At 42.2% G+C, this 12,383-nt stretch overlaps 1 protein-coding gene across 5 annotated transcripts in view; it reads left to right on the forward strand.

Annotated features, from left to right (window-relative positions):
- The window catches only part of farp2 (FERM, RhoGEF and pleckstrin domain protein 2), a 32,580-nt gene that overhangs the window by 11,894 nt on the left and 8,303 nt on the right, over positions 1-12,383 (forward strand). For 4 of the 5 annotated variants that reach the window (XM_020609989.1, XM_020609992.1, XM_020609994.1 and 1 more), the window contains exons 7-18: positions 452-566; positions 2,755-2,902; positions 2,988-3,083; positions 3,192-3,355; positions 3,434-3,502; positions 3,640-3,697; positions 3,859-4,135; positions 9,135-9,319; positions 9,506-9,595; positions 10,254-10,387; positions 10,461-10,542; positions 10,630-10,867. In XM_020609989.1, the coding sequence (XP_020465645.1) occupies positions 452-566; positions 2,755-2,902; positions 2,988-3,083; positions 3,192-3,355; positions 3,434-3,502; positions 3,640-3,697; positions 3,859-4,135; positions 9,135-9,319; positions 9,506-9,595; positions 10,254-10,387; positions 10,461-10,542; positions 10,630-10,867 (1,656 nt within the window). The remainder of the gene's footprint in view (positions 1-451; positions 567-2,754; positions 2,903-2,987; positions 3,084-3,191; positions 3,356-3,433; positions 3,503-3,639; positions 3,698-3,858; positions 4,136-9,134; positions 9,320-9,505; positions 9,596-10,253; positions 10,388-10,460; positions 10,543-10,629; positions 10,868-12,383) is intronic. The other variant, XM_020609993.1, reaches the window with a different exon arrangement.

Genomic DNA, 12,383 nt, shown 5'->3' on the forward strand with positions numbered 1-12,383 from the left:
AGAAGGATAAAGAGAAACTGAGAAGGCCACATATCATGGAATTTCTTGCATAACAGTCCCATCAAGCACTCAGCACTACGCTAAACATTTCAAACACTGCCACCTACAACTCCATTAGACACCTGAATCACAGACCTGATAAGATAGCACTAACATTACCCAGTAAATGACATAGTGACAGCTCTGATAAAGAGCGTGTACACAAAGGGTAATTAAGTGTGCACAGCACTTCAGTACAGTGTATTTGGTCATAAATGAACGTGCGTACACTTAAGTGTCAGGAAACATCAGGTATATTCAAAAATATTTAAAATTGTCAGAAAAACAAGTGATGGATCCAAAATAAATAGGCATTGTTCCAATCCCATAGAACTTGGAAACAAGTAAATGTTGAATCGGTTATCTTGATGCACAAAGAGAAACAGTTTGGCTCTTCCTCCATAAACCACAGCGGAGATTGGTGACTATGACGACGTAGCAGACAGGGACTTCTTGAGGATGAACAAGCTGTTGCCTTACCAAGAGAAGGTGCAAGAGAGGATCATGGAGCTCCACCACAGACACCTGTAAGTTCCTACATCTGCTTTTATGTTGAGCTAAAGCTGTGTCATGTTTTCTTTTCCTATATCTGTGCTGCTTGTTCGTTATCTGGCTGTTTGTGGCTGCAGCTTTTCTTGCATTCCACTCAGGATATCTGACTTGCTGACATCAACGTGCTGAAAGATGTCGGTCAACATCTTTTTCAGTTGCTTGGAACAGTTGTATTATTGCCATCGAGTACACGTTTACTGCTGCAGAGTGTCTCATCTCTGCCTCAGAACAGACAGGCTGACTGGGGACTTCTCTTTAACGCTCTTTTGAACAGTTCATTAAATTTTTATTTTACTTTAGAAAAGGTGCCACAAAATATGACAGTGTATAATAAATTGAAGCTGCGCTGCCCAGCTTCTTTTCAGCCACTAGAGAGTTTACTCAGGCTCGAAGCAAACTGACACCATGAGCCTCTCCTAACTGCTCCTTGCAGTAAACTATGGATTCCTGGTTATGACAAAGTACAAAAGGCAGCCTCCAGTTTGAAGCTACTGTTGGCTGGCTAGTGAGCAAATCTGATGATCCACTAGAAGAGTCTGGTTACTGCTAATGCCACACAAAGTACCTAAGCAGGATCATACTATTGTGAGTTAGTGCGACTATTTCCTGGACAGAGGATACAGTGGAAATACAAATGATCACAGCATATTACACAGTCTCCCCACTAGGAAGACTGTGTAATATAACACACACAGATGACGAGCATGATGTAGTGTTCAGATATAGCCATTTGAGTGAATATCTTTATATACTACCTTTTGTTAAATACATACTGTGTAAACATTTCCTCTTCACTTATGCTTGTTTTTGCTGGTGCCTAAATGAAACTTCTTTGCAAGAAGTTAAAGACGATGGCTGGTCATTTTCTACATTCATAAAATTTTCAACAATCCCCATACAGAGATTCAAACGGACAATGAATTGCCTCTACTCCCAATTAATGTCTGTCTGTCCTGGATTAGCTTGTTCGCCCATGCCATAGTCCTCTGTTGTTGTTATGAAACGATTGAAAACGCATCAGGGTAACACTCGGCTGCGCTGGGTGACATCTTTTTTTTTTTTTCATAATGAAACACCAGACCCATCTATGTTGCCCCAAAGACTCCATGTGGCCATAATTTCCTGAAATTGGCACACTAGTCAACTGCACGTGCATGACAATTTGTGGGAGTGTTCAGCTTTGTTTACAGTCCGCTAGCTACTCGCACTTGGGTCTGGTGTTTGCTAATGAACAAGTGTCTCCCAGTGCAGCGCTGTGTTTAACTGATGTTTTTGAACAACGGTGGCCTTTCGCACAGATGAACAAACTAATCCAGGACCAACAGCTGATGGACGTTTACCATGAGTAGAGGCAATTCATTGTCTGTTTCCGTCTCTGTATAGCATATCGCTGGAAATACTGTTAATATACACATGACTGGGCTTAACCTTTAACTCCCCTTTTCAGTGGCTTTAAACACAAATTCTTACTAAACAACCATAACCCGTTTCAGGCTCCTGAATCTCACAGAACCTTTTGTACTTTTCCACCATCAGCCTCCTTGTTAGTGCAGTCCTATCCTATGGCCAACAGGGGCTCTTTTCAACACCGTGTATTAGGTGGCTCTAAAGACTTTTGCTAATCTCTCCCCTTGGTCAGTGTGGAAGCACAAGCAGCGATCTTGACCTAATCCCTTTCTCTGGCCAGACTATTAGCCATAAGGCCAGTGGGGCAGGGGAGGACCCTAAGGAGATTTCACCACTTAACGGATGAACAGAATTAGAATGTGGTGATAATGGGATGGATATGTCTCCCTAACATGCTGTTTGGTTGTAATCACGTGGTTTTAGATAATTCTTCTCAAATCCTTGGAGTTATAAGGCATTTAAGGCCGTAGCAGCCAGCATACAAAAAGTGATAAACTGTAAATCAAGAATAAAGATTGGAAAATGGATACCAGGGTCCACACAACTGTTTGCACTCTACATGTCCTGTTAATCGTTTTGATTAGCATTTTGGCGTCGTATGTGCAGGAGAATCCGAGTCATTGTTGGAAACTGGTGTTTTCAGTTTATTGCCAAGTACATTCAGAAACTGTACTCCTGTTGTTGGGACTTTACCAACGGTTCATAATCAGTTTATTTAATAATGTCTCACTTATTCTGCTACATTGTCTACTCCAGGGGCCAGACTCCCGCTGAATCAGATTTCCAAATCCTGGAGATTGCACGTAAACTGGAGATGTATGGTGTCCGCTTCCACCCAGCAGCTGACAGAGAGGGCACCAACATTAACCTGGCTGTCGCTCACATGGGCCTTCAGGTTTTCCAGGTGATGCTGTTTGCATACCAGCAGCTTCTGAATGTCACTCTCGGTATCCAACAGTGATGCTAAAAGTTATTTTTTTATATCACAGAGCAACACAAAAATAAATACCTTCAATTGGTCCAAGATTCGCAAACTTAGCTTCAAGAGAAAACGGTTCCTGATCAAACTCCACCCTGAGGTTCACGTATGTATTAATGAAGAGATTAGTGCCCTAAAAGAACTTGTTTTCTATATGTCCTAGAATCCAAGCTCTTTCTAACTTTTTTTTTTTTTTTTTGACATTTGTTTTTAGGGCCCCCATCAGGATACTCTTGAGTTTCTGATGGCCAGTCGAGACCAGTGTAAAATCTTTTGGAAGATCTGTGTGGAGTACCATTCGTTTTTCCGTTTGTTCGACCAACCCCAACCCAAATCCAAAGCCATTTTCTTCACTAGAGGCTCTTCCTTCAGATACAGGTATTAAATACCGACATAGAAATGAATGCATGTGTCATTTTTACGGCCAATATTTTAATTCAGAACTCTTTCTGTCAGTGGGAGGACCCAGAAGCAGCTTGTGGAGTATGTCAGGGTGAATGGAGCAAAGAGAACCCCGTACCAGAGGTCTGTGTTTCTTTACACAGCACATACACAGTTAATCAGAAAGACAAGTTGTTTGCCTTTGTAATTCTAAAGTATGGACTGAAATGTTTCCACACTGCATTTATCATAATTCTGACTTGAACGTCTTTCTTGTTCAGGAGGAACAGTAAAATCCGAATGTCTGCTCGATCCTTAGCAACAGATGTGCCAAAACCGGTCAGTAGCTTTGTAATGTTGATGTATTTGTGCTACAACTGAAACATTCCATATATTCTACTGGAATGGATAAACAAATAAAATTCTTCTCTCCTTTATTACTTTCCACTTTCTTTTTCCTCTCTTACTGTGTCTTCCTTGTTTTCTCTGTGTTGTTTTAGGGTTTGTCATTCAATGACAGTCTCAAGTCCAAAGGCCCCCCTCCCTCTACTTCGGTGTCCTTCCACCCAGCACATATCTCTGGCATCCTCCCACGAGCAGAACTCCAACCTCAGCCCCAGCTGTTCCCCACACTGAACCAGTCTCCAGCACCTCCCCAGCAGCACCAGAACCAGCAACAGCAGCAGCTTCAGTCCCCCCTGCAAGCTACCCGACCCCCCAGCCCTCTGAAGGAAGAACCTGTCAAGCCTGCTTCCCCATCTCACTACGCTTTTCAAGGTGCCCCTAGCAGTCAGGCAGCAGGACACTGCAGCCCCTTGTTTATGTGTATAGAAGGTGGCATTTCCCAGTCACAGCCCTTCAAAAATGGCAATGAGGATAATGAGCTTGGTGGGCGAAGGGGAACTGGGTGTTTGGTTGGAGGGGGTGGAGGGAAGAGGAAGGGAGTTCTTACACCTGAGGCTTTTGAGGCGGAGATTTTGCGTAAAAAACAGAATCCTATGTTCTCAATGTCCCACTCGCCGTTGCATGTCAGTGAGGAGTTCATCGATGACGACCCCACTGAAATGTCCTTTTATGGTGGGGGTGCTGAGGCCTACTCATACGGGCTCAATGATAAAGTAGATCAGTTTGATTATGTGGAGAAATCTGATCTCAGCAAAAATAGGCTCTTTAGTGTGGGCATTGAGGACCTGAATGGGAATAACAGTCTGTTCTCTGATAGCCTTGTTGGTCATTCTGAGACCAGCTCATTAGTTAATAACCGTTCTGAATGCAGCTCTCTGGACAACCTGGGGCTCAGCTCCGCGGGCGAGTCCATGTCAGTGGGCTACGGAGGCCCTGACTCGTCCTCGCTTCGCCTGCCAGGCTCTGACATCCAGTCAGAAGCCAGCTCAATGGTGAACTTCCCAGCATACTCTGTGTGCTCTGAGAGCAGCTCTGCTGTGCAGTTCAGCGACCTGATCGAGCAGCTTGAGCAGCTCAGCTACCCGCCCACCGCCACTGAGGGCTCTGGGAATGGCAGTTACGATTCAGACTCCGACTGGGGCTCCGACAGCGTCCTCCCCTCAGAGCAGAACCTGTTTTACAGTAATCCCCTGATGGGGAGCAGTGGAATAGAGGGTTTCCTCCTCCAGTGCCACAACCTGCAGGCCCTGGCCCTCTCAGACCCTTCTGCAGCCCCTCATGTTAAAATGTAAAGCACATGCCCTTGCAGCACTTGAAGCCTCAGTCCAGGGCTGTCTACATGATAGAAAAAATATTTGTCACTTTGTAATTGATAAGCAGCAGTGGCACAGTTCACTCCCTTAATAACCACTTGATATTCATTGTGCTTCTAGCCATCATAAAATAGAAAAAGATGGTTGCATTATTTGAAACTGTAAAGTTCAAATGTATCGCTGGCGTCTGACTCTCCAGCTAAGTTTCAACAGTCTGCACTCCAGTCACTGTTGAGGTGCATCTGTGTAGTGTACACATGTTAACAGTCATGCTTTTTTTTTTTTTTTTTTTTGTGGTGCTTTTTATCTGTCTTGTCTGTAACTCGGCTTATCAAGTCTTGGCCTTTGCTCTTTCTCTTGCTCAACACTCTTTTGTTTGGCTTGTTCAGTTTTCATTTTTCCCTGTTAGAGCACATGGTGATTACATGGCCTTTAGGGTATACCCTACAAGCATTTGAGGGGAAAAAACCAAAAACATATGTGCTTTTACTTTGGAAGCTTTGTCTTAATGACCCATTTTATATCTTTTAGGATGCTAAGGTGCATGTTAACATAGGCCTGTCTATAGGTTTTCCTCCCATTTGCTGAGTACATAGTCATTTAACTCAGGATTTCAGAAAATAATGTTCTGCATCCATCTCTTAATTTCACTGCCTGGCTTAATGGTTTCAATTTAATGAAACTATTGATTTGTTTTGGTTTTAAGGTGTTTGTAACCACATTAGAACTATAACTTGACTGACAAGTAAGCTTAAAAATGTAATGTCTTAATTTACAAAGTACTTACTGTGATTAATGTTACTAATGATAATCACAGTCGTCTGGCTTTTCTCATTTCCTAGCTGGTACTTCCTGTACAGTGTAGCTTTCTCCAGTAGGTGGTAATCATTAGTCGGTCTCTAATCTCAGGGTAAAAATGAAGCCAACAGCTGTTCAATGATCCTTGCAGGCCTCTTTAAGTTAAAGTCCAGGCATGCTTTTCCATTTGCACTTGTGCACCTCAGTGACATCTGCTGGGCTGAGGTAATCGTCAGCACTCTTCTCCCCAGTTGAGTCCACAGCAGGCAGTAGGTGTCATGGACTATAAGTTTTGGTAGGTTCATGCTGTCTGAAGGGTTAAAAAAAAAAAAAAAAAAAAAAGTCACCAACAAACAGTTTAACTGAAGAATGTAGGCGGTGTGCTAATAAGCCGTCAAGTACACTGTTAACATCACTTTCTGCAAAATGAATGTATCGTCTTACTTGTAGGTGAGCCTTTAGTAAAGCACGTGTAACAGTGTTTGATACAATAGTACTAATAAAAGTAAAAATGTGGATCATCTACGTTAAATGTAGCACCTTTTCAACATTTGATGCCATTAATGTTGTAGCTTCCAGGAGTCCCCTTTGGGACAGTAGGTTGCTTTTATTGTGCCAGTGGAGTCTGGTAAAGGCTGATGTTGATTTGTCTTTCTTCTGAGGTGTGTGTGTGTGTGTGTGTGGTCTTCAGTAAGTTTCAGGGTTTTACCATTAGATTAGATTCAACTTTGTCATTAGCTATAATCTACCAACCAGATGGTATTCTGTATATTGGAAGGAAATAGGGGGTCTTTTGCACAATAGCTACAAAACTTTCAGTACTTTATTTTAGCTGTATTTTTTTATGTTTTTGCAGTCATGTGATCAGTTGCTAACATATTAGCATGCACAAAGCTTTTTTTTATATTAATTATTTTCCAAGCTCCAGGCCAGTTGTATGTCTGGTCTGGTCTTGTTAAGTCTCTTAAAATGAGTTTTACTTGTGCCATAAAACAAACTAATACTGTATTGACATCAAACTAATCACCAGTATTATGTTACTTCACTGATGTCATCTCCTCCTTTAAACACTCTTGTCTTACTGAGTCAGTGTTGGTTCCCTTTCATTTGAGCTCACTTTAATCTGTCTGAGTGCAGGTTTCACTTGGCTTTGCAAAGCTTTTTGTCTGCAGCACTTGCACTGCGGTGCCTTCAAGCACTTACTTTTTAAGCAGTGTCCCTTCATGCACGTTTCAGATGCACTTTCCTGTTTACTTTTTGCTAGCTTAGTGATGATTGTCTTGAACATTTATATGCGAAACTGCATTTCTAGATTAAGGATTTTTCTCTTTAGTAATCAGTCATTTGTTAAATACTCACCTATTCTCATTGTCATTTTGAGGGATACAAGAGCCTTTTCCCCCCCTTAAGAAAATCTCTGTGCACTCACAAGTGTGGACAGCTGTTTGTCACCTTGGAGAGAACTTTTCCCCCCAGATGCCATCAGTTACTTATTACACCTGAGTTAGCTGATCCATGAATGGTTTGTCTTGATGGCTTTTTTTCTTATTGCTTGCCTTAATTCTTTTCCTGCCTTTGGCACTTCCCACATCGACTAGAGACTTCATGAATGAGGGGCTTAGAGTTATAACCATCTGATCTAACTGCATTTAGACATCAAGTAATCATCACTTAATCCTGAACCTGTATATTTACTAATTATAAACAGCCTGTACTTAATGTTTGTATGTTTTTCTCTCAAGAATAAAGTAATCACTTTTGGGTACCATGAATGTCAATTAATATTCTTTTTAAGAAGCAGACTGAAATCAAAGATGTAATCCTTGACATTGCTTTAACAGAAATCTAATGGGGTGGGGTTTTTTTTTTTTTTGTTTTTAATGGCTCAGACAAAGTTGTGCGTTTGTGTCATGAACTGTTTTACCTCGCCCTCTATCTTTTGGTAGGAGAAGAAAGGTTCCCATGGAATGGTGGGGGTTATTCTGAGACGCCAGAATGAAAACATTGTGCATACATGTGCTATTTTATTCTCATCATAATCTGAATCATTCAAAACAGAAGTTGGCAGGGGCAAACTGATCGCTCTCCACATACAATTTGTAAAAGCTGTATCAGCATGTCTAGCTCGTCTCAGACTCTAAAGTACCCCACACTTTAGCTTGTCTTCTTATTCGGTGAAATGAGTGTGTCACGTGTTATAATATCTAGAAGTGAGCTATCCTGCTCCTCAGTGTAACATCCTAAAAAGAAGCGTGCATGGTCTTGTAAGAAGTCAATACACAGTCATTTTCCTATTGACATTTCAGTCAATGGGCTTGGATGCTGTTGGGGGTTGGGTGAAACTCATACATAAGATTCCTTAACCTGATTCCAGCTGAGTGTGTGTGTGTGTGTGTGTGCTCCCTGTTTGGACAGGCTTTGTGCCAAGTCATTCCTCAGCAAACCCCCATCCTGCTGTGGAGTCTGACGTTCCTCTCATATCATTCCCCATGGGGCACTTCAGATAAACTATAAACAGACAAGCTACATTCCTGAAAAGTTTGCATGAGCAATTATTTCCGGGTCGACTAGTGACTTCTCTCTCTCTCTCTCTCTCTCTCTGCCTTGCCCCACTCCTTTCCCCCCTTCTCTCTAGTAGAAGTAGAAGAACAGATGTGGTGACCTGTTTCTGCTGGTTTTCTTGTTTTGTTTTGTAGCAAAGCTCACAGGCAGAACAAAAGCAACAGAGCCAGTGCTCTGAAATGGAATCGGGCTCGTTTAAGTTGGCAATGAATAGTGGGTGCTTCTAGCAGAGGACTCTGAAAACAATACTCTTGGGGAGGGGGGAATGTGGGAACCATTACTTGTCTTGATCTGCTCTGCTGTCTCCCTTTCATCTGTGGCCAGTGTGTGTGTGTGTGTGTGTGTGTGTGTGTGTGAGATGAGCCATTCCACACAGCACTTAGGCTGCGTTTTCTCTCAGAGGGTAACTGTGGAAAAACAGGTCGGGTGAAGATGAAGTTTACTGTATGCATGTTGGCATAACACTGCTACAAATAGGCTGTTGTGCCAAGTTCTTTGTGCAGAGAGCGTAGTTGACATAAACTCCGCCCATATCAAAGGTTCGTGTTTTAGCCAGTTTGCCTAGAGTTCTTAAACCCTTGTTATTTTGTTTCACCTTCTCACCACTTTACACTCTAATTTCTATTTTAAAAGGCGGCTTCTTTGGCCTAAATAACTGAAACACTAATCACCTGCTGTATGTCATTTCTCTCCCTCAGATTCGGTCATGGACAGCCCTCAGCTCTCACCCCTCACCTCCAAGGGTCCCCTGTGCCTCTTGACATCCTTCCAGACGTCGAACCTCAGCCTGCCAGGCCAGGCCTCGCCACCCCTGCAAAGCTCCATCCTGAGCGAGGTGGGCAGCAATGCCAGGCTAGAGGAGGAGGAGGAGGGCAGGAGGAAGGTACACTGCAAACATGCCACCCTTCTACCCCCCGCCTCACAACCCCTTGACAGAGTAGAATTCACAGATTCATGTGATGGGATTTTCAAACAGTTTTAGTATAATGGAGTGCTTTGATTTTTCTCACAGTAGCAGTGTTATCCATCACTCAGATTTTTAGATCCAACGTCCCTCTTCTCTTCTCAGCGATATCCCATCGATAAGGCCTATTTCATTGCCAAAGAGATTCTGACCACAGAGCGAACCTATCTTAAAGACCTTGAAGTCATCACTGTGGTGAGTTGTCCTTTTCTTTTTTCTTTTTTTTTTCTTATTCAGAATTACCAAGGCATTATACCAGATGTCAAAGTGTCCTGAGGCATGAAACAAAGGGTAAATCCCAGGTCCCTTGTTTTATTGTTCCTCATCCACCCAGAGGTTGTTCTGGTCCATCATATTGAATGACATCCCAAAGCTCTCATGCTCGCTGTGAGGAGCGAGCACCCTTTTATAGACCAACACACCCCTTTATCAAAAGTCAGTAGGTTATTGAATGCTTCAGAGGAAAGGGTGTCATGTCTGTAAAAATGTTTTCTCCTTGCATCTTTGGATAAAAGCCTTCTGTAACTGCAACACTGTCAATCAAAGAATAACAAAAAAAAGAGAATTTCTGACAAAAGTGCATAATGAAAACGCTCATTTTAACACCTTGATATTCAGTTCCCTGCAAATGCATTTTCACATTTCACAAATATGATAGTTGTGAAGGTGTAATGGACAAGATCCAACTTGGACTGAGAAATTCTATGAGTGCATTGTCCTCTTTCAAAGCTCTTTTGGTTATTGCCATTCATTGTCGTTATATTGTTGACCATAAAGTAATCGGGTTTCGAAACCTCGCGTCCCAGTCTGTTCAGAAAAATATGTAACAGTCTGTGCTTCTTCTTGCTCCCAGTGGTTCCGCAGTGCTGTGATCAAAGACAACGCCATGCCCGAAGGCCTGATGACCCTCCTCTTCTCCAACATTGACCCCATCTACGAGTTCCACCGAGGTTTCCTCAAAGAACTCGACCAGAGGCTGGCTCTCTGGTAGGTGCTGCTCCAGTCTTTTGTGTGTGATAAATGTATGGATGCCTAATAAAGCCTCGATTTGTTTCCTCAGGGAGGGACGCTCTAATGCTCATGTCAAAGGGGACTACCAGAGGATTGGTGATGTGATGCTGAGGAACATGTGTGCTCTTAAGGTGAGAATACTTTGTTAGCCCTTGAACTGACATCATCTCTTTGACTTGAAATGCAGCGGCCAGGGTTTTTATGCTTGTTGTCCTCAGGAGTTCTCCAGCTACCTACAGAAGCACGATGAGGTGTTGACTGAGCTGGAGAAAGCCACCAAGAGGCTGAAGAAGCTGGAGGCGGTCTACAAAGAGTTTGAGCTGCAGAAGGTCTGCTACCTGCCCCTCAACACGTTCCTGCTCAAGCCCATCCAGCGCCTCATGCACTACAAGCTCATCCTGGAGAGACTATGCAAGCATTATTCACCTGAACACAGAGACCACGACGACTGCAAGGGTGAGTTTTCTAAAGCTTAAACTCTATCACCCAATAGACAGTGAATATCAAACAAAATATGTTGCTCTAATGATTAGACTAGGTATTCTGACTCGGTGTTTAGGTTCTCTAAAACATCCTTCATCTGTATTTGTATAAACTCGCCTTATCTTATGAGCAGCAAAGAGTGAAGATGATGATGGAAGTGAATAAAGGCAGGTTAGAGGAGAAACGCAGGTACATCACCCTCATGCCTGTATATTACATCTGTATTGAATGACAACTAAAAAAAATCAACTTGGCATAGTTTCATACACAGAACATAATGAGAAGTGCTTTATATGAAGTCATATAGATAATAGTAAATATTTTATAAGTTAATGTACAGATGCAAGAAAATGTAATGGCACTGTTTGCACTTTCCTGATTTTCTGCATAAAAATAGTCATGATTTGCGATCTGCTCTTCACAAATATCAACAAACACAATTTCTAAGATGATAAAACAATCATGATCTTTCATGTCTTTATTGATCAATGAAATGAGAATGGAGGTCCTGTTTAGAACTGCTAATGTTTGCTTTTTGTTTAACTGTATATAGGAGGCAAGAATGAGATATGGTAGTGGTAGTCCTAACAGATCCAGGATCAGACTATAACTTGGTCAGGGGACATGACATGCTCCACATTTGACTTTCGTGACCTGTGACATACATAGGTGATAGGGGTGTAAAGGTACAGGATTCTAGGTTCAGTGCACATATAGTGCCTTGCAAAAATATTTATACTCCTTGAATTTTTCCACATTTTGTCACATTACAACCACAAACTTAAATGTATTTTATGTGATAGATCAACACAAACTTGTGAAGTGGAAGGAAAATGATACGTGGTGGTCAAGATTTTTTACAAATAAAAATCTGAAAAGTGTGGCGTGCATATGTATTCAGCCCCCTTCTGAATACTTTCCATACCCACTGTACATACAGTATTCAGACCCCCATAAATTTTTCACTCTTTGTTATATTGCAGCCATATGCTAAACTAATTTAGGTTCATTTTTTTCCTCAGTAATGTACACACAGCACCCCATATTGACAGAAAAACACAGAATGACATTTTTGCAGATTTATTAAAAAAGAAAAACTGAAATATCACATGGTCATAAGTATTCAGACCCTTTGCTCAGTATTTAGTAGAAGCACCCTTTTGAGCTAATACAGCCATGAGTCTTTTTGGGAATGATGCAACAAGTTTTTCACACCTGCATTTGGGGATCCTCTGCCATTCCTCCTTGCAGATCCTCTCCAGTTCTGTCAGGTTGGATGGTAAACGTGGGTGGACAGCCATTTTCAGGTCTCTCCAGAGATGCTCAATGGGGTTTAAGTCAGGGCTCTGGCTGGGCCATTCAAGAACAGTCACAGAGTTGTTGTGAAGCCACTCCTTCGTTATTTTAGCTGTGTGCTTAGGGTCATTGTCTTGTTGGAAGGTGAACCTTCAGCCCAGTCTGAGGTCCTGAGCACTCTGGAGAAGGTTTT

Source organism: Monopterus albus, unplaced genomic scaffold (assembly GCF_001952655.1).
Source record: "Monopterus albus unplaced genomic scaffold, M_albus_1.0 scaffold103.1, whole genome shotgun sequence".
Classification (NCBI taxonomy): Eukaryota; Metazoa; Chordata; class Actinopteri; order Synbranchiformes; family Synbranchidae; genus Monopterus; species Monopterus albus.